The sequence below is a fragment of the Paroedura picta genome, chromosome 2, assembly GCF_049243985.1.
Source record: "Paroedura picta isolate Pp20150507F chromosome 2, Ppicta_v3.0, whole genome shotgun sequence".
Classification (NCBI taxonomy): domain Eukaryota; kingdom Metazoa; phylum Chordata; class Lepidosauria; order Squamata; family Gekkonidae; genus Paroedura; species Paroedura picta.
The window spans coordinates 25,062,814-25,090,225 of record NC_135370.1 but is presented as its reverse complement, the minus strand read 5'-3'; the positions used below and the strand labels follow the sequence as shown (position 1 = coordinate 25,090,225).

General features: G+C 47.4%; 1 protein-coding gene across 1 annotated transcript in view; it reads left to right on the top strand.

The window, feature by feature from the left end:
• The window catches only part of TMEFF2 (transmembrane protein with EGF like and two follistatin like domains 2), a 299,702-nt gene that overhangs the window by 264,485 nt on the left and 7,805 nt on the right, over window positions 1-27,412 (top strand). The window contains exons 8-9 of the mRNA XM_077319507.1: window positions 21,724-21,847; window positions 25,860-26,018. Coding sequence (XP_077175622.1) covers window positions 21,724-21,847; window positions 25,860-26,018 — 283 coding nt within the window. The remainder of the gene's footprint in view (window positions 1-21,723; window positions 21,848-25,859; window positions 26,019-27,412) is intronic.

The window sequence follows — 27,412 nt, the reverse complement described above, 5'->3', positions numbered from 1 at the left end:
CTAATGACGTGTCTTTGTTATTGATTCCAGTTCGCCTGCTCTTAAAAATGTCATTCTGCTTGTATAAAATCTTTCGCGGGCTTTAGGTCACATGACCTTTGCTCCTGAGTAATTTTTAAAAATGGTTAGGCTGTAAAAAGAAACGATGCCACAGCACAGAAAAGTTCAAAGAGGAGTGAGAGAATTTCCAAAAAAAAAAAAATGATCTTTTAAAATGCATCTCTTTTCAGCGGGGTTCCCTAAGTAGAACAGAGTTTTCCCCAGAGAAGCCCGCTTGGCTTCATCACAGTATGCCTTGCTACCACTTGTGATTACAGCAAGTCTGAGGGTTAAGTGGAAATAGATGCTGGGTTTTGGCTGCGATGTCTCTGCCGCTTTGGAATTTGCTGTGGCTTTTGATTTTTGTATGATTTTTCTAGCAATTCTAGCTTCAAGAACATCATATAGAATGCTCTTAAAAGCCTAGGAGATGGCGGTGAATCCAGTGAAATGCACTTTTAATTTGACTAGCATTGTGGCTGCTAACTCACACCCAGCACAACTGTTTAGAATCATAGAATCATAGAGTTGGAAGGGACCTCCTGGGTCATCTAGTCCAACCCCCTGCACTATGCAGGACACTTACAACCCTATCGCTCATCCACTGTAACCTACCACCCCATTAAGCCTTCACAGAATCAGGCTCTGTGTCAGATGGCTATCTGTTGTTATTGTTGTTATGTGCGAAGTCGTGTCCGACCCATCGCGACCCCATGGACAATGATCCTCCAGGCCTTCCTGTCCTCTACCATTCCCCGGAGTCCATTTAAGTTTGCACCTACTGCTTCAGTGACTCCATCCAGCCACCTCATTCTCTGTCGTCCCCTTCTTCTTTTGCCCTCGATCGCTCCCAGCATTAGGCTCTTCTCCAGGGAGTCCTTCCTTCTCATGAGGTGGCCAAAATATTTGAGTTTCATCTTCAGGATCTGGCCTTCTAAAGAGCAGTCAGGGCTGATCTCCTCTAGGACTGACCGGTTTGTTCGCCTTGCAGTCCAAGGGACTCGCAAGAGTCTTCTCCAGCACCAGAGTTCAAAAGCCTCAATTCTTTGACGCTCGGCCTTCCTTATGGTCCAACTTTCGCAGCCATACATTGCAACTGGGAAGACCATAGCCTTGACTAAACGCACTTTTGTTGGCAGGGTGATGTCTCTGCTTTTTAGGATGCTGTCTAGATTTGCCATAGCTTTCCTCCCCAGGAGCAAGCGTCTTTTAATTTCTTTGCTGCAATCCCCATCTGCAGTGATCTTGGAGCCCAGGAAAATAAAATCTGTCACTATCTCCATTTCTTCCCCTTCTATCTAGCCTCTGTTTAAAAATGTCCAAAGATGGAGAACCCACCACCTTCCGAGGATAGCTTGATCTCTCACTGCATTAGAGGAAGGGCAGCAAAACAAAGCCAATTGAATATCAGCTGTGAGGCATTTGTGTGTCACTTTACAGACACTCCGCCGCGAACTCCCTCCAACGTTAGACACAGAAAGTGAATTAGAGGCCCCTTGGCCATCTTTGGAGAGAACACTGAATCGTCTGAAATTCAGTCCATCAAAGATGGAGGTCCTATGGCTGGGCAGGAAGGGTCCAAGCAAGGAAGCCCATCTTCCTAACCTAGACGGTGTGCAGCTATCAGTGGCTTACTCTGCCAGGAACTTGGGTGTGATCCTGGATGCTTCCCTCTCCATGGAGGCCAGGTTCCCAAGAGTAGCATGAATGGCCTTCTACCAGCTTCACGAAGCCAAACTACTAGAGCCCTACTTGGCCCCGAAACACCTTGCCACAGTGATCCACGCAATGGTCACCTCCAGGCTAGACTTCTGCAACTTGCTGTACACAGGCCTACTCTTAACTTTGATACAGAAACTACAGCTAGTACAGAATGCAACAGCCATGGTCCTCACAGCAACACCATGGAGGTCCCACATCCAGCCCATCCTCAAACAATTGCGTTGGTTACCAGTTGAATTCTGGATCAGGCTTAAGGTCTTGATAATTACCTTCAAGGACATATGCATCTGTGCCCAGTGTACATGAAGAACCGCCTCTCTGCCGTTGCCCCTCAAAGAGCTCTGCACTCTGCCACCTCTAACCAGCTAGTGATCCCTGGCCGCTTGACCTCAACCAGGTCCAGAGCCTTCTCTGTCCTGGACCCCACCTGGTGGAACTAACTCCTGGAGATCAGGGCCCTAACGGAACTAAAACAGTTCCACAGGGCCTGCAAAAGGGAGCTCCTCCACCAGGAATTTGGTTGAGGTCGACCAAACCTAAGTAACATCTACTGGGCCCTGAACCTCCCTCCCTTGAACTCATGTGAGAGATCCGACCAACCAGGGGCCTGTTAGATTGTGCACTATGTTGAATGTTATTTCTCTGTTTGTTGGTGTTATTACCTCTCATTCATTAAAATCAGTGTGTTTGATGTATTGTTCTGTTATATTCTATGTGATCCACCCTGAGCCTTAGGGGAGGGTGGTATACAAATTGGATGGATGGATGGATGGATGGATGGATGGATGGATGGATGGATGGATGGATGGATGGATGGATGGATGGCAACCTTGGTGTCATATTTTCCTCATCTTTACTTCCACAAAGAAAGCGTTGGTATGACTTACATAGAAAAGTGATACCTATTTCTGGTGATCCTAAAATACACCAGAGGCCTCTTCAGATATTGTTTTCTGCCATACTGGTAGGGATGTCAGTATCCAGGTGAGATTCCTTGGAATTGCAGTCATCTCCAGACAACAGAGATTAGTTCCCATGGAGCAAGTGAATGTTTCAGAGGTTGGACTGTATGGATTTGGACCCTATTCATGCCCTTGTCCTCCCAAGGCTCCATCCTCAAATCCCCAGGAGTTTCCCACCCTGGATCTGGCAACCCTCTCCCCCATCACCCATCGGTGACTTGCAGAGCCCTGGGAGCCCTACATACTAGGGTGTCCGCAATTAATAGCTATTCAGGTTTGATGTGTCCAATACAATTAGTGGAAAGATACTCTGGCTAACTACCTAAAAGTTCATTCCTATAAGCTTCCTTTATTCAGCAACTTCTAAAGCAAAGACTCGTGTTTCTTTTATTGATCCACAGTAGGTCATCTTGTTAGCAACAGTTTCTCCCAGGAGTATTACCGATATTGATCAGAAATACACAGCGAGCTCCTTACATATAGCTAGGAAAAAGGAAGGCTACTGAAAGTGGGCTACACATAAAAAGCACACAGAATGCTTCAGTAGGTTCAGCGCCTCTCTCCCCCCTCCAACAAAGCAGCAGACAATCTGCTTTGGAAAGGTACAGAAAAGTCCCTGAGTCTGATGCTGCAAATTGGGGAAGAAATACAATACGCCGGAAATATCTGAGAAGCATCCGGGCTGCAAAAGTGTAGAGAAGTCGGTGCGGATGACTCAGCAGGATCCTGAGCCTCAGGGGAGGGTGGTATATAAATATAATAAATAAATAAACGTGGTTGTGTGCACATGCAGCAGACCAGGTTGTGGATGTAAAAGCCCACTTTTCAACGGTCTCGTTTCATGGATGGACTAGTCGAGGGGAGCTGGTAGGGTTGCAACTGAAACAGATGGCGAAGATCAGTTCCCCCGGAGGGAACGGCAGCTTCAGAGTGTGGCATCCAGAAGCAGTTTAACCGAGTAGCACAAGTAGCACATGCTATGGACCCTGCCGTTCCAGGGGCCCCATGGTGCTGTACAGCAGTGGTCCCCAACCTTTTTTTGGCTGGGGACCGGCAGGGCGACGGCCACGCCCATGCATTGCGCATGCGCGATTTCGCGGCGCGATGCGCGGCGCGGCCCTGATTCCCTCTCCCCCCCCTCCCGCAGTAAGAAGCTTCCCGGGCCGCAAGCTTGCGACCTGGGAAGTTTTTTACTGCGGGGGGGGCGGGGAGAGGGGACTGCGGCCCGGCACCCTGGCCTTCGCGGCCCGGCACCGGGCCGCGGACCGCAGGTTGGGGATCACTGCTGTACAGTTAGGGGGGCTTCACAATGCGATTGTTAGGGGATCTTCATGCTTCATACGAGGTGGTTCAGCACTGATAATATTACTAGATCTGACTTTCAGTAGCATTTGCTGGCAGGGGCTCATGGAAATTGTAGTCCATGAACATCTGGAGGACCACAGGTTGACTACCCCTGCTCTAAAGGAACTGGTTGGCCATTGGGTGAGACAGGATGCTGTACTAGATGGACCACTGGGCTGCTCCAGCAGGGCTGTTCTTATGTTCTTTTAAATTTAAAAGAACATTACAATCCTGTGTGATGGTTCCCTGTGGCACTCATTCCTTCAGCCTTCTCTTTCAAGACTACTTCTTGGTCATATCTCTACCATAATTCTGCCACAGTATATCACATTTCCACTGGCCATCAGGCCTTAGTCTGTAGAGACATGGTGACTTCAAATAGAGGTTTTTTAAAATTTCACCAACCCAGGCCTTAGAATTCCACAGGCACTTTTGGGGGTTGCGCTCAAAGCACATCACCTTTTCCTCTTGGTCACCACCTGTGCCCATTTCTTGTTCTTCTTCCTCCCTCTATTCCAAATATGAAAAGGGCATTTTCTTCTTGAGCAACACTGAAGCTCTGTCTCCTCCTTTTTCCATAGAGTTCCTTTGTACCTCAGGGGTGAGCGAGGTTCTTCCCTTTTCTTTCCCCCAGGGAGAAGATAACCCAAGGAACAGCATTAATCACGCAAGCTGTCTCCTGCAGGCCAGGCCGGCCAAATGATCTTCCCGACTCCACACATCAATATTCTTGACACTTGTCTCAAAAGTTAAGTCATGCATATCCATCTGCCATTAAAGAAGTGTCAGCAAGAATGCAGTCTCTCACTATTTTTAGGGTAGTATCAAAAAAGTTCATCAACATTTCTGTCAGCCCATGCCATTTGTCACATGGGACGTTGACTGCCCAGCCGGTCTATTCTTAACAGGCTAAAACAAGCTTGTTTAGTGAGGGGTGGACTAGCCTGAAAAGAATAGTGAAGAGGGGGGAAGTTGAATATCTTGGAATAATAGAGTTGGAAGAAGAAGAAGAAGAAGAAGAAGAAGAAGGATTTGGTTCTTATATGCTGCTTTTCTCTACCCGAAGGAGTCTCAAAAGCAGTTTATATTTGCCTTCCCATTCCTCTCCCCACAACAGACACCCTGTGAGGTGGGTGAGGCTGAGAGAGCCCTGATATTCCTGCTTGGTCAGAACAGCTTTATGAGTGCTGTGACGAGCCCAAGGTCACCCAGCTGGCTGCATGTGGGGGACTGCAGAATCGAACCCGGCATGCCAGATTAGAAGTCCGCATTCCTAACCACTACACCAAACTGGCTCTCGTTGGTCATCTAGGGATCTCATGGGTCATCTAGTCTAGCGATCCCCAACCTGTGGGCCATGGACCACATGTGGTCCTTCGACTAATTGGAGGTGGGCCCCGAAGGACACCTTCTCCCCCCCCCCGGCCCTTTACTTCATCCCCCCCCCCAGCCCTTTACAACACACTTCATTGTTGTGGTGTGTCTGTATCTTATTTTGAAGGGATGTTTAAACATTACCATAGCGATCAGAGAGCGCTAGGGAAGTGGTTGAGAGTAGAGGAGTAAACTACCCCCCCCCACCGGGCCTCAGTAAAAGGCGTTGAGTGGTCCCCGGTGATAAAAAGGTTGGAGACCACTGATCTAGTCCAATCCCCTGCACTATGCAGAACACTCACAACCCTATTGCTCATCCACTGTAACCTGCCACCCACTTGAGCCTTCACAGAATCAGCCTCTCCATCAGATGACTATCCAGCCTCTGTTTAAAATTTTCCAAAGATGGAGAACCCACCACCTCCCGAGGAAGTTTGATATTTTGTTTGGTTAACAGGCTCATAATATTTTCTTTCCTTTTAATTGAATGGTATGTGTGTGTGTGTGTGTGTTTCTTTTGAAAGAAGAAATTATTAGAAGATAATAAAGCTATTAAAGGGATACAAAAAATAAAAGGGGGTGATACAAAACAATTCATGTAATTATTGAAAGTTTATTTTACCCTACACAGAACATTAAGCAAACAAGCCACACACAAAAGGGTTCCCCCAAAAATCCTCTTCGTGATCTTTATAGTGATCCTTGCTTCATTTATTATAAACACTGTATTTTACCACTAGATTGCTATTTTCATCATTACTATATATCCCATGTTATGCACCTCGTCTTATATTAACTATGACTGAATAATGTGTCAGAGTCCATTAAATTAAGAAAATCCATTTAAAGATCACACATTAAAGAGGCGAGTTAAAAATAAAAGATATTAAATTCTCATTCTTTATACATTCATGTTCAAATTTTATTCTCATCTTGCTTTAACAAAATACTACATTTACTGTATAATTATGTGCTGATTTAAAATTTTAATTACTTCTCCTGGATTTCATAATAAACTTTCTATTTCTTCTCAAACTTTGAAAGTGATCTATTTTTCAAGTATGACACAATACAGCACTTTGGCGTAGTGGTTCAAAGCGGCAGCCTCTGGTCTGGAGAACTGGGCTTGATTCCCCACTCCTCCACATGCAGCCAGCTGGGTGACCTTGGGCCAGTCACAGTTCTCTCAGAGCTCTCTCAGCCTCACCTCCCTCACAGGGTGTCTGTTGTGGGGAGAGGAAGGGAAGGCGATTGTTGGCCGCTTTGAAAATCTTAAAAAGCGGGGTACAAAAACCCAGCTGCTCTTCTATTTGAATTCTCATCTAGCATTTCTGATTTCCTGATCTGGCAATGTGCATTTTGCTGACGGAGCCTGAAGAAATGGGCGGCATGATTTCAAGAGATTTCTGTCACTGATTCACACCAGTTTCATACTGTATTTTGATCTCTATTTGCATGGATTTCTTGCAAGCTTGAACTTCTCCATTAATTTCTGTGAAGCAGGTTGGCACAGGCCACAGGGTTGGACAATGGCATCAGCAACTGAATTGAAACCTGTATACAAATCTCTCGCTTGCATGGACAGCCCTGTTCACTTTGGTGGCAGACTTGTGCTTTATCTATTCATTTTGGTAGTGACTCATGCTTCATCTGTTGAAATGTAAAAATCATCTGAAGAAATTGCAGGTGAGAACCTCCCATGGGTTCGTGGGATCTCCTACATCTGCAATAGCGGTATTGGATCAGGACACATGATTGTATGACCTCTGTGATATTTCTAATGTTATGATTTATGGTATCTGCTTTGTGCATTTATGGCTGGAAATGCCTATCCGCTTAAGGAAATAAGAAGAGCCCTGCTGAATCAGACCAATGGTCCATCTAGTCCAGCATCCTGTCTCACAGTGGCCAACCAGTTCCTGTAGTAGGCCAACAACAGGGCAGATTGGTAGAGGTCTTCTGAAGAACATCAGAAGAGCCCTGCTAGATCAGGCTAGTGGTACCTGTAGTCCAGCATCCTGTCTAACACAGAGGTGAAGCAGTTCCTTTGGAGGGCCAAATCAGGACACAGAGGACAAGGCCTTCACCGGATGTTGCCTTTGGGCTCTGAGATTCATAGGATTAGTGCCTCTGAATGTGAATGTTCCCCTCAGTCTAGACCTCTCCTCCATGAATCATTCTAATCCTGCTGGAAATCTATGGGGCCATCACACTATCCTCTGGCAGCAAATGCCACATTTTAATCACTCACTGTGTAAAGTAGCATTCCTTTTTGCCCATCTATTGGCCATCAGCTTTGTTGGATATCCCCCAAATTCTAGCATTTAGGGAGAGGAAGAAGTTCCCTTTGTCAACTCCCTACACTCCATGCATAATTTTACAAGCTTCTGGCATGTCATTTCACTTCTAAACTGAAAAGTCCTCAGTTTGGAATGACAATGACATGCAACATATGGGGGGGGAAGAGATTTTAGATATAAGAACTATGGGAAATTGAATTCGTTGAACATAGACTGTTAGCTCCATTCTGAAGTATAGTTTCATGTGTAACAAATAGAATTTAGGCAGGTGGCAAGAGGGAGGGTGGGGAGGAATGAGCCAGTGCTCGATTCCTCTGGGCTTTCTTACAGGTCCAGAGCAGTTCCGATTGTCACTTTGGAGTCAGGAAGGAATCTTGCTCCAGGTTAGGTTGGCCCAGGGGTCCTGGAGGGTTTTTATGCCTTCCTCTAGGCATCAAGCAGAGGTAACTTGGGGAGTAGAGAGGAAAGTAGTTGTGTTTCCTGGGTTGGACTAGATGTCCCTTGGGATCCCTTCCAGACCTGTGTTTCTGTGTCTTCAAATTCAGGACTAGAGCCAGGAAGCATTGAAACCTTGTTGTCCCATTGTTGCCTCCCCCACTGGCATTAATAGGACTGAAAAATGCCTTGCTTTGAACTGATCATGTTAGTCGATTTTGTTGGATGTTGACAAATTAAATCAAGGCATCTACCCGGTCTTAAATCATGCCAAGACACCATGTTGTTCTGTCTCCCTGCCTCAGAGAGAAGGATCAAGTCTGATGACCCTGTCTGGTTTTTTAATGTTGTGATTTAGGAATGCCAGCTCTGGATTATGAAATATCTGGAGATTTTAGGGGTGGAGCCTGAAGAGGGCGGGGTTTGACAAGGGGAGGGGCCTCAGCAGGGTCTAATGCCCTCAAGCCCACCTTTCAAAGCAGCCATTTTTCTCTTGTCTGGAGATTTCTCTTGTCTGGAGATCAGCTGTAATAGGAGAAGGTCACTGAGGGATGACTTCTGCCCGCTTTGAGGGCAAAACCCTAGCCAGTTCCAAAGCAATAAATCCCCGTGTCTCCTTCATGGTTATTAAAATGACCCTGACCCTCAACCTTGAAGATTCCGCTCTGGGCTTCAAAGCCGATTTGTAAATATTGATTGACGGGGCAGATCGGCACCATCCATTTTGCACGAAATCCTCAGGTCATGCAGTTTTCGGGCCAGGCTTGGCACGGACAGCGCAGTCATCCATCAAGATGACAGGGCTGTCTGGCCACCGCAAATAGTCGTAACGTCAGCGAGGTTACGAGGGTTTAAATTTAAGCATATTGTTATGACGCCGCAATTCGATGACTGTCCTTTTCTGTAGGGCCGCTCTTTGGAGAGCGTTGCTTTTTTTTTTTTTTGCAGGGATTGTCACGGCAGGCCCCAGGAGGGATTGAAATATGTTTACTCGAGGGTGGGGAGGGAGGGAGGGCGGGGGAGGGAGGGGAAGAGGCGAAACCTTCATATGCAAATGTATGGCATTTGAAAATGTCATATAGATGCATCTACATATAAATAAGCTGCTTTACAAATTCAGCGGCAGCCAAGCTGGGTTGGTTGTTTTTTTTTTTTAATACAGAAATTAGATAATGCTGTGAAGAGAGTTAAACCGGCGGGATCTGACCGGGTCACCGTTGCAAAACTTTATTTTCTTAACCTAACCGAGTTAGCAATGACCGAGGAGCGATGATACACAAAGCTAGGGAAATGCTCGGGCGGAGATGTTCAAACCGAACGGGAATTCCGTTTGTATTTTGTACGTGTGCATTGTCAGAACGGGATCCTTGGGAACTGGGTCTCCTTAAGTCACCGCAGCAGGAATCAATTTAAGGTTAGGCGTGCAGGGTAAGAATCAATTCTCACGTTAGGTTTTTTCTCTGTCTAACTCAGGCAAGGATTCCCCTGCTGCCCGGAACTGCAGCAAGATTCCTTCCAATTTAACCTCTTCTGCTTAGCCTTTGCCAGTTCCGCCCATACCATTGTTCTCCAGTAATGATCCATGTTGACAAACCCCACTAACAGCCGGAGTGGCTAGGGGAGGGGTGTGACCACCAGTCACGCCAATAGATGGACCGGTGTGGGAGCATTTCCAGGAGGGAGCCCCATCTGATCTTCTACCGGCATTAGCCTCAACCATAGACTTGGTGGAAAAGCTCCTTTTTGCAGGCCCTGTGGAAAGCGGAAAGCTCTCCCAGGGCCTGCAGCTTCTCCGGGAGCTCATTCCAACAGGTGGGGGCCATGACCAAAAAGGCGCTGGCTGTGGTCGAGGCCAGGAGCACTTCTCTGGAATGACCGACAAGCTGGAAACCTAGTTACAAGTTGGAAGCTAGTTACAGAAATCAATATATACCTAGGTGTAAACTGCATGGAGATTTTATTCCAACCCCAGATCGATTCAGTCCCTGCCGTCTACACAGAATGCGATTTCCGTTTGGATTTTGGGCGATTTTAATTTTCCTTCTGCAGCAAGAAGGATTGATCCGGAGTGACCCTACCTTTATTGTGTGATATCTCAGACTGCTTTTAATCCTCAATATCCATTTGGGAAAGAAAGCTCCATGGTAGAGAACCTCTGATAGGCTACACCTGTTCATGTGACACGCTTGCCTTAAAGGAGAAACCCCTAATTTCTCTCAACTTCTGTCGGTCCTGGATTTTCCCTTCCTCCTCTGCCTTTTTCGATCCTCTCCCCCTCCCCTCCAAGAAAAGAAAGAGGCTCCCTGCTTGGCTTCTCCCCCCCCCCCCCTTCAAGAAAAGAAAGAAAGAGGCTTGGCTCCCCCCCTCCCACCTTCTGAGCCTCCCTAACCACGTGCAGAAGACTTTCCTGTTTCAATGGGGGGGGGGAGAGGAAGACCCGAGTTCAAAGCGATCTGAATTCAACAGGATTGACAATGGAATAAAGAAAGTAAGTGCAGACTCTGCCCTAGTCTGCTTAGATTCCAAGATCTGAGAAGCAGAGGTGATTTGCCATTGCCTTCCTCTGCAGAGCCTTCCTCAGGGGGCTCCCATCCAAATACTGACCCTGCTTAGCTTCTGAGATCTGAGAAGCAGAGGTGGTTGGCCATTGCCTTCCTCTTCAGAGATGTCCTTGGTGGGCTCTCAGCCAAGTACTGCCCCTGCTTAGCTTCGGAGATCTGACAAGATCAATGGGCTATACCATGCCACCTTTTCTCCAAACTGTTTTGTTGCGGGCTTGTATAGTGGGAGACCACTGCCTGTCCAGGGCTTCCTGTGTTCTAAGCAGCTGCGAGTTATAGCTGTGGTGTGAAGCACCTTTTCATTTTTGAAAGAACTCCATGCCTGTGCTGTGATCAAAATAAGGCACAAGGAACATTCATCTCTTCCTAGGTGGCTTATTAGAGCTACATTCTAAACGAAAATGGATTTCAGAGCAAGTCTGAAGCTGTGCCAATCTCGAATGTAGCAATCTTTCATTTATGATCCATTCACTGTTTCAGAAGACCTGCTGAAGATGTTCTGAACAAGGGCCATTCAGAGCTTTCCATATCTCTGGCTCTTGATTTCTCAGAAACAAGGGACAGAGCAGCCTCCCTTTTGATGAGAAGTACTTTGCACTCCTTATGAACCTTTTTTTAAACCTTAAACGCAGAGACTTGTCCTTACAAGTGCAGATAAGGGTGTTCTGATATGAAAAATGTTGCTTCCAAAGATTACAATGGGCTTAGGAGATGGAAAACGAAGGTATGATCAAAAAGAGACAAGGAATCTGTGCAAGGTTTAAAAGAGCTGAGCTCTCCTGCAAACATAATTATATGCAATTGCGATCTCTAGAAAAATTGGAAAAGAATTCTTTGTTTAGTGTGCCACTTCATACCAGAATGAGCAGCTTGATGTTATACTGAAAACATTTAAAATGAGCAAAGTTTTAAAATAATGGAGATATATTTTCATACAGTGTAGGGTTACCAGAGAACAGGGATTCCCAGCCAGGAATACGGGAACGCCCAGGGGTCAGTGGGAGTTTTGGAGGGGATCCACGGCATTTCCCCTCCTGGCTTAATGAACTCAGCCACAAGCTAGGGAACTGACCATTTTGCTCCCCCTACTCCCTTCTGAGTCAATTCTCTCATGGTTTCTGTACCAGGGAGGGAGCCTGCATATCTATTCTTGCCTTAAACTATATCCTATCTCTCCCCCTATCAGTCCTCCTCAAAACTGCCTGTTAACACAGGTGGTGTTGTCACTTCCAGCAACATGCAACTTGTGGGTGCATGGAAGGAGGCATAGCCAGCTGAGAACACATCTGGAGCTCCTCAAAACTTCAAAAAATATTCCAGGGGCTCCTCCATGGTCAAAACATTGAAAAAGGCTGTCATAGAGCTTCCAGTGATTCCTAGAACTACTGCCTTGTGACTTCCAGTTTGTAAATGCCCCCATTATTGAGATATTTGGTTAATATAGCAGGGTGGCACAGTAGAAGTGTGCTGGGCCCATAACCCTATTTGAATATTTGTTCAATATAGCAGTGTTTGCTCAACTCTGCTTAGTAGCCCAGCCACAGAGTGCAATGAATAAATCTCCCATGGTATATTGCAACAAAAAAGGAAAATTTATGTTTCAGTTCATATTTGGGTTGTAGTCGAAAGAAAAGAGAGAAGCCTAATCTAAATATTTTCCCTGTCACAAGATGTTTAACATCACACACATGGGAGTATGAGGACATTGTCTCCACAGGAACTACCTGCAGAGACATGTGTATCCATGGAAGGTCATGTGTAAAGAGTGAGAGAACAAAGTGAGAGAGAGACATTGTCTCTACAAGACCTAAATAGACTTGTGTCTTCATGGAAGCCATGCGTAGAGAGTGAGAGAACAAAGGGAGAGAGAGAGGGGATCAGAGGACAGCTCACAGGTTAAGACAAAGAAAGGGATCCTATTCAAGGAGATAAAACCTATACACCCTTAGAGTGATGTAGCATCATCCCCCCCCCCAAATGTCCAGGAATGCTGAGTACTCACTCCAATACCCATGCCTCCATGCTACAACCCTCCCCCAAGTTTACAGGCTTGACTTGTGTACTTTGGAACACTGTTGTAGCATGATGTGGACTGGAATAAAAGTGTATTTAGGTTTGAAACCGAGCTGTAAGAAGTTCATTTTGTCTCTGAGGCAAGAATATAAAATTGCACCTCTTATACAATGTACAATCAGTGCTTGCCCCCTAGTGGTTTAGTTGAGCCACTGCTGGGGAATCTCACTGGGCGTGTCTGAGCAGGGGTCGGACATGTGGTTGTTCCTGTTTTTTCCTGGGTGGTTCTAAAATGGAGGCCAGCTGGAGGCGTGATGATGTCCACCCTTAAAAAATATATAGTTATGCTGCTCTGCTGAGCTCATTTCGACCTCCGTTTTTATACCCTGTACTCTTATTTTGAGAGAAAGGTGAAAAAGATAACCAGAGTAATAGCACAAGGTTTATTTTAGTCGTAGTATACTGAAATGGTTCCTCTCAGCGTCGTGCACCTGGGGCATGTACCTCACTTGGCTTGCCTTGTTATAGGTCTGAACAGAAATATCAGAAAATATGCTACTGTTGATGTCCATATTTACCAGAGGCACGATTTATTGTCAAAATGTGGAGAGAGTTCTGAGGTCAATGCTTCTTTGAAAGAAAGAGAAAGAAATCCTACACACAAGTAGGCCATGTCTGCACGGCATCCAGAACATGCAGGCCCCCATGAAACTGGAGATGTGCGGAGAGTTCCAGAACGTGCATATAGATTCGTGCTGGTTACTCTATTTTGTAGGAGGAAAAGCCACCTTGGGCTATGCTGATTTGCTAGTCCCTAAAACAATGAGTTGATGAGTTTCCTGTATATGACAATGACCTCAGGAAGCTTATGGTGGGTTTGTCTAGGTAAGGAAAATTCCCCAAGGAGAAACTTTGATAGAGTCCCAGGAAATATTATTGCTCTCCCTGAGTAGAACTAATATATTTCATGACAACCCCTTGAGTACCAGACAGGAAGATATCAGGCAAGGAGAGGCATTAGAAATGGCTAATTGAACGTGGGGGCCACCAGTGTGGTCCTGTGGAGCTTTATGCTCTGCATTTTTCTGTAACCCCCACCCAAGAAACGCAATGGTGGTGGATGGGTTCTACCACATGGGGTGGCTGCGGGAGGATATTGTGCAGGACAGTGGGATTGCATGGAACGCAATCCCACCTTTCAGCAAAAGAAAATGCCCCAGTCTACCCTGCAGAGCACGAACTTCCGCAAAGCTGCCCAGGGCATTTTTTTGCCCCCTCTGGGCCCCTGAAGGACAGGGACACTTCCCTGTCCATATGGGCCTGCCACAGGACAGGTCCCATTAGCCCCCACAGTGGGCTAAGGGAACACAGATTCTCCCATGTTCCCTTAGCCCGGAGCAAATAAGGGCCTGATTCATGGCAGATGCAGGAGGGGGATTGCCAGATGGCTGCATCATGTAGAAGTGGAGATTAGCCCTGCTTCCATATGAGTGTCTTTTCGTCCTTTCGTCCTGTTCGGAATCGGCCCAGGTGTGAAGGGAAGGAGAGTTTAAGAAATTGACACCATTAGTAGCCAGTTCTTGGAGAGCCTATTGTCCCAAAGTATGCATCACTTTGGGGTGGGGAGGAACCTATTATTATTATTATTATTATTATTATTATTATTATTATTATTATTATTATTATTATTATTATTATTATTATTATTTAGATTTATTTCCCGCCACTCCCCATAGGCTCGTGGCGGGTCACAACAGTCCTATCCCCATTAAAATACCCATTAAAAGACTTTAAAACAATCCCAACATGGCGGAAGTTCTTATTATTCCCACCCCTGCTATAAGAGCGACAGGCAGGGTGGGGAGGAGATCTAACTTACTAGGTCAGGGGGGGGGGGAATGTTGGCACTCATTCACTGACCCCGGCCTCAACCAAAAACCTGGCGGAAGAGCTCCGTCTTGCAGGCCCTGCGGAAAGCTGGTAAATCCCGCAGGGCCCGCAGCTCACCCGGGAGCTCATTCCACCAGGTAGGGGCCAGGAACGAAAAGGCCCTGGCCCTGGTCGAGGCCAGGCGTGCTTCTCTAGGGCCAGGAACGATCAGGAGATTCTCCCCCACTGAGCGTAAAGCCCTGCGGGGGATATAGGGCGGTAGGCGGTCCTTCAAGTATGTGGGTCCCAACCCGCGTATAGCCTTAAGGGTCAAAACCAGAACCTTGAACCTGATCCGGGCAGCAATTGGCAACCAATGCAGCTGCCTCAGCACAGGCTGGATATGGGCCCTCCAAGGTGTACCAGTGAGGACCCGAGCAGCTGCGTTTTGCACTAGCTGGACTTTCCGGATCAGAGACAAGGGTAGGCCGGCGTAGAGCGAGTTACAGAAATCTATTCTGGATGTGACTGTAGCGAGATGGCCCCTTCTTTCCCTCAGAATCTAAATGAAGTGTCCAGGTGTGCCCTAGAGTCTGACACCTGGCTGGCATCCACGTTTCTATTCCAGCTTGGGAGCAGAGAGTGTCTTTTGTGTTTCAGATACTGTTGACTTCTACTCCAATGTCAGTTCCAGCCAGGCAGTAATATTTAGCCAGAGGCATGTCTAGGGGGCAGCAGCCAAAGCACATGCCCTTTGTGCCTCTTGGGAGGGTGCAGGAGAGAGCCACAGAGGCTGGAACCCATGTTCTGCCTGCCACCAGTGGCCTTTGGCACCCCCTGGCTCTGTGGGCAGAGTACAGCAAAGTGCAATGGCAGCCAGCCTTGTGCCATGGACCTATGATCACACCTTAAATCAGGGGTAGTCAAACTGCGGCCCTCCAGATGTACATGGACTACAATTCCCAGAAGCCCCTGCCAGCGAATGACTACCCCTGCCTTAAATAGTGGTGGTATTTAGAATGAGCTTTGCCAGAGTGATCACTTATTCAAAGTAGTCGAGAGTCAGGTCCTCTTGCTTGCTTTTCGAAATATAGGTCACCCTATGATATTTAATTGGTGCCCCCTCAGTTTTGTTCACCTGATCACTTGCCTCACCCTTGCTACAGTCCTGACCTAAAATATCCTAAAAAGATGCCAACGTTGAGGCCCACACTGATCCTAGACAACTCTGCTTGAAAGAGAAACCGTATCTGTCTTAGTGACAATATTATCCAAAAGGTCTGTTCTTATATTAAAATAAATGTCTGAGAACTGGTGTCGGTCATTATTGAGATACAGAAAGGATTTCAGGAATGCCAGCAAGCCTTCATAATGAAGATAGCAGATTAGGCAGTACATTCTCTATTACAAAGGATAGCCATCTGCTCCCTCCCTCCGGCAAACTCACACTGCATTAATATATTCTGGTTATGGGAGGGAATGCTTGAAAGCACACCGTATTGTTCTAATCTATGAAGAGTAGGTTTGCCAGGTCCTCTTTGGCCACCGATGGAGAAAGGGGTGGGGGAGAGTTGCCACTTCCAGGTAGGGAAACTCCTTAAGATTTGGGGATGGAGCCTGGGAAAGACCTCAGTAGAGTACACAGCCAGAGAGTCCCCCCTCCAAAGCATCCATTTTCTCCAGGTGAACGGATTGCTGAAGTCTGGAGATGAGCTGTAATTCCAGGGGAACCCCAGGTCCCCCCTGGAGGCTGGCTTCCCTGGTCCATGCATAGTATAGTGACAACTGCATATTGCCCTCTCTGGTCTACCAACAAACTGCACCTGTATATTATACCCTTCGAAGAAGAAGAAGAAGAAGAAGAAGAAGAAGAAGAAGAAGAAGAAGAAGAAGAAGAAGAGAGTTGGTTCTCATATGCTACTTTTCTCTACCCAAAGGTGTCTCAAAGCAGCTTCCAATTGCCTTACCTTTTGTCAGACGTTGAAAGGACTCACAACCAACTTCTTTGAAATAGAAAGTTTTATTGAGTAGTACTTCATACACCTAGACTAGAGAAGTCAAATCTGCCTAAGGACAGATTTGCTTCTCCTTATCAATACAATTCTCCCGCCCAAAACTTGAAAGTTCCCAAGGGAGGGGAGGAAAGAAGAGGAGAGAGATACAATTAAAAACAGTGTTACTTTCACATGTCCTTGGCTGTCTTCAGGCTTAGATAAGGTGTTATGGTTAGCAGAAGCTGGCCCAGCCGAGAGGCCTCAAGGAAAGTAACATTCAGAGATAATGGCTACATCAACATAGTTTCACTTTTAACAAGCATGCATGATATAGGGGCCTGGAGCTCCCAGGCACCAAGCAGCAAAGGTCAATCTAACTGTCATGGAGAAACTCAGGCTAATTTATGACAGGGTTTTCTAACAATCCTGACACCTTTCCTCTCCACACAATAGAGACCCTGTGAGGTGGGTGAGGCTGAAAGAGCCCTGATATTCCTGCTCAGTCAGAACAGTTTTATCAGTGCCGTGGCGAGCCCAAGGTCACCCAGCTGGCTGCATGTGGGGCAGTGCAGAATCGACCCTGGCATCCCAGATTAGAAATCCACACTCCTAACCACTACACCAAGCTGGCTTCACAATCAGGGATGGACTGGCCCTTCAGTTTAGAAGGAAATGTTCTTGTGAGCAATTGTCCCAGAGGGCCACTGGTGGCTAGGAGTCAGCACATCCAATCCCTGCAGCTCTGTTCATGCGGGGGCAGGGGGGAGCTTGAGTTTAATGCTTAGATATCCCCTCCTCTGTTGGCTCCTCCCACAGGGCTACCACTTTCTTGGAAGAAGCAGTGGGTAAGCGAATGAGAGCCTTTTCCCACAGTGGGAGTCATTACATGATGTCTTAGTCATCAACAGTGGAGCGCCTTACGTGTGAAGTTTGCATTTATTCTCCCTACCCAGCAACCAGATGTCTGGGTCTTTGGCAAGCTCTGTCGTGGAGATGCCAAACGCACACCTCTCCCTCTCCATTGCTTGTTGCAGACAGTTAATAAGCCAAGCCTGCCTAGAGGTGATATTTCAGATCCAAGCACAAGATAACCGCTAATGTGCCAAAAATGACACAACTCGGATATAGCTGTTTTTTCCAGTCCCGTGCGTTTTGTCGCCAGGCTTGGAGACTTTCTGCCTTCCTTCTGTTTCAGTTTGGTTTCAGCAGAATGCAGGCAGGCATGTGCGCTCACACAGCGTGGAGCTAAAATCCTTCTTCCCTGCCTGAGAAAAATGTTGAGATCCTGACCCGGATGGCCCAGGCTAGCTTGATCTCCCCGGATCTTGGAAGTGAAGCAGGATTGACCTTGGAAATCCAAGGTCGCTCCACAGAGGCAGACCATCCCTGAACATCTCTTACCTGGGAAACCCCATGAGGTTCCCATAAACCAGCTGTAACTTGATGGGACCTTACACACAAAGATGGACAAAAATGTCGGGGAGTTTGGTATCGGAAGCTGAGCTGTCCTACACAATGGGACCACAATTAGGCTTGGGTTGAATTCCTAATCTGTAGAAGGATTGACAGGTGTCCCCTGGCCACCGGCAGGGGTGGAGGTGGGGGGGGGAGTAAGGTTGACAGATCTAGGTTTGGAAATCCTTGAGGATTTGGGGGTGGCACCTGGGGAGGACCAGGACCTCAGTGGGATGCAACGGTGTAGAGACCAACCTTCATGGAAGGTAGGCACTTTGATGACAGCTGCAAGTAACTATCCTTACCATTTTTTCCAACTAATATTTGTGAAAAGCCCCTGTGGGTGGAGCACTTGACAGGACACATGTCCGGTATCTGGCCTGCGCTGGTTCTCCCCCACCCCCAGAGGCGGTCCCCGACCAGATGAAGGTTGGGGACCAATGCCGTATACAATGGGACTATGACATCTAGTGATTTGGATGTGATGCCTCTGTTGATACAGCCCAAAATGGCATTTGCCTTTTTTACCGCTGCATCACACTACCTGCTCATGTTTAGCTTACAATCCACAAGTACCCAAGGTCTCGTTCACACACAGTGTTACCTAGAAGCATATCCCCCATCCAGTAGGCATGCTTTTCATTTTTCTGACCCAGATGCAGAACTTTACACTTATCTTTATTAAATTGCATCTTGTTCTCATTTGCCCATTTTTCCATTTGAATTCAAATTTGCCTATTTTTCCATTGTGTTCAGATCTTGTTGTAGTGTCACTTCCATCAGCAGCTCCCCCCACAAGCTTCCCTGCCATTTTTTTTTCACTTGTCCATCCTGACGAAAACAGCCAATCATCTGCCGCCACCATTTCGCAGACTCTGGGGGCCCCCTTCTGTTTGAAATCATTTTGCCTTTTTTTGAAATTCAACCCCAATTGCATTATAACGCAATTTCACTATAACAAACTCATCTCCCCCCCACAGACACACACTTTCCACCATGTGGATGGGCATGCGGTGCATGTGTACAACTGCACACACACAAGCACAAACACACAGTTTGGGCTGAATTAATTTGTTTCTCCAGCAATACTGGGGAGAGAGAGAGAACACTCTATTTATGGGATGCATAAATATGAGATGCCCGGCTTGATAGCAGGACGTGAGAAAGGGACTTGGGAGTTCTGTTGGACCATAAGTTGAATATGGGCCAAGGGTGTGATACGGCGGCTAAGAAGGCTAATGAGATATCAGGCTGCATTGCTAGGAGGACAGAATCTAGAACAAGGGAAATTCTAATTCCACTCCATTCCGCATTGGTTAGACCAGTGGCCCGCAACCTTTTTTAGGCTACGGACCGGTGGGTGTGGGAGAGCGATCCGGCGGCCGCGCATGCGTGGCAGTTTCGCACATGCAGCTTTAACAAGGACTAGGAGCCATGGGTTCAGATTACAGGAAAGGAAGTTCCACTTCAATATTAGAAAGTATTTTCTGAGGGGGAGGGCTGTTCAAAGATGGATCATGCTTCCTTTGAGGGTGGGGGAGTCTCCTTCGTTGAAAGTTTTTAGGAGGAGATTTGATGAGCACCTGTCAGGAGGGTGTGATTTTTAAATCCCCTGGAAGGTGGGGGCGTGGACCGGATGTTCCTCTGTGGTCTCTGGAAGATTCTGATTCTTCTTGCAAGACCCAGATCTCGGCCAGCAGAATGTCCCACCAGGTTGAGGCCTGGGCTGAAAAGGTCCTGGTTATGACCAGTGAAAAGCACACTTATTTCAGACCATCCTTATTTCAGCATGAAGCTATAATGGGGGTATATTGGGAGAGATGGTCTCTCAGGAGAGACGCAGGAGAGCAGTCTGAAAAAACACATGGCACAGTTTGGGGGGTGGGTGGGAATGCAGTATTCTCAAAACAGAACTTGGGTCTCCTGGTATCCTTGGGAGAGACCTGACTGCTTGTCTTGACGCTGTGCAAAAAATGGGGAACTTGCACTGGGTTCTTGCAATGGATCACAGAGCAGTTGGCCAAGGGACTTCTGCTTTAGTCTTTTGTTCCTGCGTAATGATTATTCAACTCTAAACACCCACTTCATTGTGCGGAATTATTACAATGCTCTCCTTTTTCTTCTTTTTACGCTTAATCAAGACTTTTCCTAAAGGCGTTCTTTTGAATTCAATTTAGAAGTCGCATCAGGCCCTTCCCCTGCCTCAAAACACAGGCTGGCTCCTTTGCTGAAGTTTTACTGCTTTCTAAATGGCTGGCGTCTTTTAAGGAAGGGAGGAAGAAGACATTTGGGAGTTGCTGTTTTGTTTTTGATAGGGTTTCTAGATGCCCCCCCCCTGGCCACCAGTGGGGATGGGGGGTGGTAAGATTAGCAACCCCAAGTTGGGGGACACCAGGAGATCTGGGGGTGAAGCTTGCCACTAAATCTACCTCCCAGGGCTTCCATTTCCCCCAGGGGATATGGTTTCTGTAGTCTGGAGATGAACTGTAATTCTGGGGGGATTCCCAAGTCCCACCTGGAGACTGACATCCCTAAGGCAGACAGATGAACAAACAGAAAGACTGATGGACAGAGAGAGAGAGAGAGAGAGAGAGAGACGGAGAGAGAATGATTGCCACATGGCAGGGCTATGGGTGCCAGATTCAGGATGGGAAATTCCTGGAAATATGATGTTGGATCCTGAGGAGGACAGACATCTCAATGAGATTCAGTGCCATAGAGTTCACCCTCCAAAGCATCCATTTTCTCCTGGGGGGTTGATCTCTGGAGATGATCTGGACAGACCAGAACCAATAGGATGAAATTAATGCAAAAGAAATTCCTTCTAAACATTCGGAAGAAGTTCCTGATAGTTAGAGCGGTTTCTCGGTGGAACAGGCTTCCTCAGGAGGTGGTGGGTTCTCCATCCTTGGAAATCTTTAAGCAGAGGCTGGAGAGCCATCTGACAGAGAGGCTGATTCTGTGAAGGCTCAAGGGGGTGGCAGGTGGCAGTGGATGAACAGTAGGATTGTGAGATTCCTGCATAGAATCATAGAATCATAGAGTTGCAAGGGTCCATACAGGCCATCTAGTCCAACCCCCTGCTCAACGCAGGATCAGCCCTAAGCATCCTAAAGCATCCCAGAAAAGTGTGTATCCAACCTTTGTTTCAAGACTGCCAGTGAGGGGGAGCTCACCACCTCCTTAGGCAGCCTATTCCACTGCTGAACTACTCTGACTGTGAATTTTTTTTCCTGATATCTAGCCTATATCGTTGTACTTGAAGTTTAGTCATACCTCGGTCTCTCCAGGCAGTGACAAACCATTTTGCTTGGTCTCAGAAGAAGAGCTGGGCATTTTGTCCCTTGCCTTTTACTACCTAAAGGAGTCTCAAAGAGGCTGATTCTGTGAAGGCTCAAGGGGGTGGCAGGTGACAGTGGATGAGTGATGGGGTTGTGAGTGTCCTGCATAGTGCAGGGGGTTGGACTAGATGACCCATGAGGTCCCTTCCAACTCTATCATTCTATGATCCTATGAATTCCGGGGGATCTCCTGGTCCCTCCTGCTATGACAGGGTCTGCTTGGGAAAGCAGGAGGGAGCTGACTGTGTGTGTTTTCCCTTTCTTCACCTTGTGAAACATTTGCATGTTGACTTTCTCTTCACCTTCCCTTACAGAGAACGCAAACAAATTGGAGGAGAGCGCCAGGGGAATCTACACTCCTTGTCCGGAGCATTTTAGCGGCTTCTGCATGCACGGGAAATGCGAACACTCTGCTAATATGCTGGAACCATCTTGCAGGTAACACTTCCCCGAGCCAAGCGGGTGAAGATAAGCTGAACAGACAGACTCGCTAATATATGTTATCTCGATGCAGCGTGGGAAATAATCATTGCCGAGCCACTCCGGATCTACATTATGTACGCCCCCCCCCCCCCAAATCTGTGTAGTAGAACCGCACTGAATTATGCAGCAGCATTAATCTGTCTATAAGAGCATTCCTGCAGCACGTCGATTCCTCCCTAAAAAGGTATTGAGGAGTAGAGGCTTGGCCAGTGGTTGTTACCCACTGATTTCTAGTGCACGGCCAGCAGCTGCTATCCCAGGAGATCCGGGAATAGGCAGAAGTCGAGAACTCACGTCAACATCAATTTCTCCGTATGGCAAAATGGCAGGACATGGGAGCTTCATATGAAGGGGGGGAAAGGTGAGGGTTGAAATAAGGTTAGCTTCCACAGGGAGTACCTTGCTGCAGTTAACCTCTGGATTTCATATTTCTGCATAGCAATATGTTTGTAGATGCACTAGTCAAGGCTATGGTCTTCCAGTTGCAATGTATGGCTGTGAAAGTTGGACCATAAGGAAGGCCGAGCGTCAAAGAATTGAGGCTTTTGAACTCTGGTGCTGGAAAAGACTCTTGCGAGTCCCTTGGACTGCAAGGCGAACAAACCGGTCAGTCCAAGAGGAGATCAGCCCTGACTGCTCCTTAGAAGGCCAGATCCTGAAGATGAAACTCAAATACTTTGGCCACCTCATGAGAAGGAAGGACTCCCTGGAGAAGAGCCTAATGCTGGGAGCGATCGAGGGCAAAAGAAGAAGGGGACCACAGAGAATGAGGTGGCTGGATGGAGTCACTGAAGCAGTCAGTGCAAACTTAAATGGACTCCAGGGAATGGTAGAGGACAGGAAGGCCTGGAGGATCATTATCCATGGGGTTGCGATGGGTCGGACACGACTTCGCAACTAACAACAACAGATGTTTGTAGAGAGGCAGTTCATTCTACAGGCTGAGGGTCCTCCTATAGGGGAAGACTTCCCCTCATCAACCCTGACCCCAACAGCACCGCCACACTGTCGGCAGGGGAGAGGAGCACTCTCTGTGATCTCCCCCACATACCCAAACCCAGAAATGTGTCCAGCGTGCTGATGTCACTCAAAAATCTGCCTTCAACCATAGAGTTTGCCCAAAACCCAGAGTGTCACCCCCCCCCCTTTCGACAACCCCAGCATGCCAATGTCACTTCTGAGTGCTATCAGAATGTCAGGATGTTCTACCTGGTCCTGGTGAGTGTAGCGGGGGGAGTCAAAGGGTCCAGGATCACCTCAAAAGCAGTTGTTTTGGAGGGGATTTCCCCCGCCTTCTGAAGCCCCCAAAGCAGGGGGAGCAATGTCAAAGTGGGGGCTTCCACTGTACAAACAGAGGTTTGGCATCCATAACTGAGTGTGTTAGTGACTGTAAAATGAAGAAAAATACTGTTTTTATGTCATTTCCTAGAGGAAGCTGGAAGTGACATCACACCACCCTAGGATTCAGCAGAAACTCTATTGTAAAACCATAAAGTTCTTCCTTCTGAACTCTAGAGTGGTGTGATGTCATCTGGACATGCCCAGAAAAATCTCCTTGCAACAGTGCCCGCCCACCCCCATGTGGGATCCATTAATGACCTGCTTCTTATGGGCTAAAGGAGTAATATATGTGTGAACTAAATCTCTGCTACCAGAGATGGCATACCTGCTTTTCTCACAAGATCATTCTGTTCTCCTCCATGTCATTTCTTACAACAACAACCCTTCGAAGTAGGCTAGGCTGAGACAGTGACTAACCCAGGGTCACCCACTAAGTTTCCAGGGCAGTGCAAGAATTCAAGCATGACCCACTCAGCTTTCAAGTTAGAATTCTTCATCCAGCTGGATGTTAAAAACAACCCAACGGTAAGGGAGGGGGCAGAGAAGCCTAGGGCACAGTGTGAAGGTTAGGGTTACCAAGCTCCAGGTGGGAACTGGAAAGCACCTAGGATTATAACCAATCTCCAGATCAGTTTCCCCAGAGAAAATGGCTGCTTTGAAGTGGCCCCAAGAAGGGGTGTCACCAACAAGCCAACCAACTACTTCGAGAGTGTCACCAACCACTTCGAGAGAGGATTGGAGAAACATCTGGAGCAGAAGTCTCCTGATAGCTATTAGCCACAAGGGATAGAGGGAACACTCTGTCTTGGGCACTGAGGCTCCGTACTCTTGGTGCTTGAGGGGCAACAGTGGGAGGCCTTCTGGAGTTCTGGTCCAAATGGTGGACCTCCTGAAGACACCTGGATTTTGGCCACTGTGTGGCACATAGTGTTGGACTGGATAAGCCATTTGTCTGATCCAACATGGCTTCTCTTATGCTCTTATGTCTGAGGCAGTGATGTTCTGATGTTCTGACAAGTGGTGGACCTCCTGATGGTCCTGAATCTTGCCCATTATATAACACAATAGTGTTGGACTGGATAGGTTACTGGCCTGGTACAGCATGGCTTCTCTTACATTATTACGCCTGGGACAGTGATGCTCTGTGTTCTTGGCACCTGGGGGTCAACAGCAGGAGGGCTTCTGAAATTCTGGCCTCGTAGAGGAACCTCGTGATGGCACCTGGGTTTTGGCTACTGCGTGAAACAAAGTGTTGGACTGGAGGACGAGGGGTTTTTCATGACCTTGGCCTGATCCAACATGGCTTCTCTTATGTTTTTACAACCTTTTAAAGCTATACCTGGCCTAGGAGCTGCATATCTGAAGGACGGCCTCTCCCTGTGTTGCCCCATGGCCAGCTATGGACTTCAGATCGCTGCCTTCTGGGTGACTCATTATTATGGGTGTCCTGCCCAGGATCAAGGAGGAAGCCACGTTGTGTGGGTTTTGGTTTTCAGTTTTTGTGACTGCTCCCATTTTACAGAATGGGCCCCAGAAGAGATTTGAGGAACACCCCTTGGAAACTGCCAAGCTGCTTAATTTACCTAAGCTTTTAGTGGAGCATCGATTGAGTTTTATTGCATGTTGTTAGCCTTTATGGGGGAAGAGAAGATTTGGGGCTTATCGTTATATGATGCTTTAATGATAAGCCACCTTGGTCCTTCTGGAGAAGGTGGGATATAAATTACATTTTTAAAAAATGAACATTGCGGCTATTTAGGAAGTAAAAGTACTGGGGAGAGAAATGGCAAATGACAAGTTTCGTCTTAGCTGTTAAACTACAAAAATATGCACCCCTAATATCTGTAGGTTGTTGAAATGCGGTCAGGTCAGCTTGGATGTCGCACAAGATTTGCACAGAACTCTTGTATAGTTCAGGTTGTCAGCACTGCCGTGGGAATTGCTCGGAGATGTCAGTGGCAGTGCCAGAGAAGGATCGAAATTGGGGAATTGGTCTCATCACTTCTGGGTGACACTCTAGGCCAGGCTTTGTCAACCAAAGTTTTGTGGGACCCTGGGGTTTCTTCACAGCCCTGGAAGGGGTTCCTGAATGGGTAGGAGTAAACATTTATTAGGCGATATGACCATATATGGTCATGTCAACTTGCCCCTCCCCCAAAAAAATGGCCACTAATGGGCCTGGAGGGGGCAGGAAGGGGCGGGGCCCAGGTAGGCCTGTATACAGCTAAGCTTCCCAACCATATTCTGCACTATTGGATCACTTCTGGGGTTTCTCGAAGCCTAAAGAATGTTTCTTGGGTTTCTCAATGTTAAAAAGTTGAGACAGGCTGCTCTAGGCACGTCACCCCAGTCTCTGTGGTACAGTCCATAAAGATATGGGAAAATGCCTAGAGTGTCACTATGGGGGCTGTTTTCTGGCCAATTATTTCCTCCTTTTTCTGAATTCCTGCGGAGGATTGGGGCCAACAGCGGGGTTTTTTCCGCCATCAGCGTGCAAATGAAAAACCAACAAGTGCTTTGCAACAGAATGTCCCTCTGATCGACCCTGTTAGTTCTTCCCCTGAAGTGGTGAAATGAACATTTTAAGCCTGAGAATAGACATGGGTTTCTTTTTCCCCCATTGTAGGTGTGATGCAGGCTACACTGGACAACACTGTGAAAAGAAGGACTACAGCGTTTTATACGTGGTTCCCGGCCCAGTACGGTTTCAATATGTCTTAATAGCAGCCGTGATTGGAACTATCCAGATCGCAATTATCTGCGTCGTAGTACTCTGCATTACGAGGTTAGTAATGGGATTGATCCTCTCAGGAAGAAGAAAGGGGGCTCTTGTGTATGTTCTAACGCTAGACCACAGACGACTTCTTTGGAGGGTGAAATGTAGAGCTGCCAATCCATCACTGGGGGTGGGGAACCCCCAGGCCCTGCCCAATCAGCTGGCTAGTAGGGAGACATACCAGGAGCAGGAGAGAGCCCCAGGCGACATCACCAGTAACTTGGCAATGACATTTCTGGGATGTACCGGAAGTAATGTCATCACACTGCGCCATCACTGGTTTGGGGGCCAGAATTCTATGGTAGAAGTGGTTTCTGCCATAGAATTCTTGTCCAAAAACCAAAGCAACACCACAGTGGCACCAGGTGGCGTCACTTCCGATATACCTTCCAGAACAGATGTCACCAAGTCACCAGCAACATAGGCTGGGCCTCCCAAAATAATCAGATGGCTGGATGGCCAGGATCCCTGGGCCCTAAACCGGCTATTTTTACACCTAGCCTAATCAGTGACAAAAGGAAAAAAGACATGCAACGAAGGATACATGAGATCAAAGCGGCGAATGCATGGCAACAAGGGAATGCAGCCATGGCAAAGGCTTGCAATGCACTGTAAAAAGAAAATGGTAAAAGGTTGCAGATCTCCAGGTGACAAAGATCAGGACCCCTGGAGAAAATGGCTGCCTGGAAGGTGGGCTCTATGACCCTGTACCGGTTGAAATCCCTCCCCAAACCCTGCCTTTCTCAGTCCCCAGCCCTAAATCTGTAGGAATTTCCCTGCCCAAGGTTGGCCACCTAAGCGAAGAGGCAGCTCCTGCCTCTCTCCTGTCCCGTTTTCTCCATTCCCAAATGGCAGCAGGGCTGTGCTTGTGCAGAATGCACCGTGCAAAGCAGCAATCCTGTCCGCAAGGAAATAACCCCTCATTTTGAATTGATGTTTTCTGAGTTGGAGCGAGCGGCTGAGAATGCCTAGACACTCTAATGGGGCGTAGGTGTTACCTCCTCTCTTTGTCTTTACCTCGGAGCTGCCCTCTGACCCTTCCTCCCTTGAGCATTTTGTTGTCTCCCTCTTGACACAGGGCCTTCCACGGAGACACCTGTCTCTGCAGGTCTTTTCTATTGAGACAATCTCTCTCTCTCTCTTCACATGGCCTTCCATGGAGACATGTGTCTCTGCAGGTCTTTGCTGTTAAGACAATCTCTCTCTCTCTCTCTCTCTCTCTCTCTCTCTCTCTCTCTTTCTTTGCATGGCCTTCCACGGAGACACCTGTCTCTGCAGGTCTTTTCTATTGAGACAATCTCTCTCTCTCTCTCTCTCTCTCTTCACATGGCCTTCCATGGAGACATGTGTCTCTGCAGGTCTTTTCTGTTGAGACAATCTCTCTCTCTCTCTCTTCCATGGAG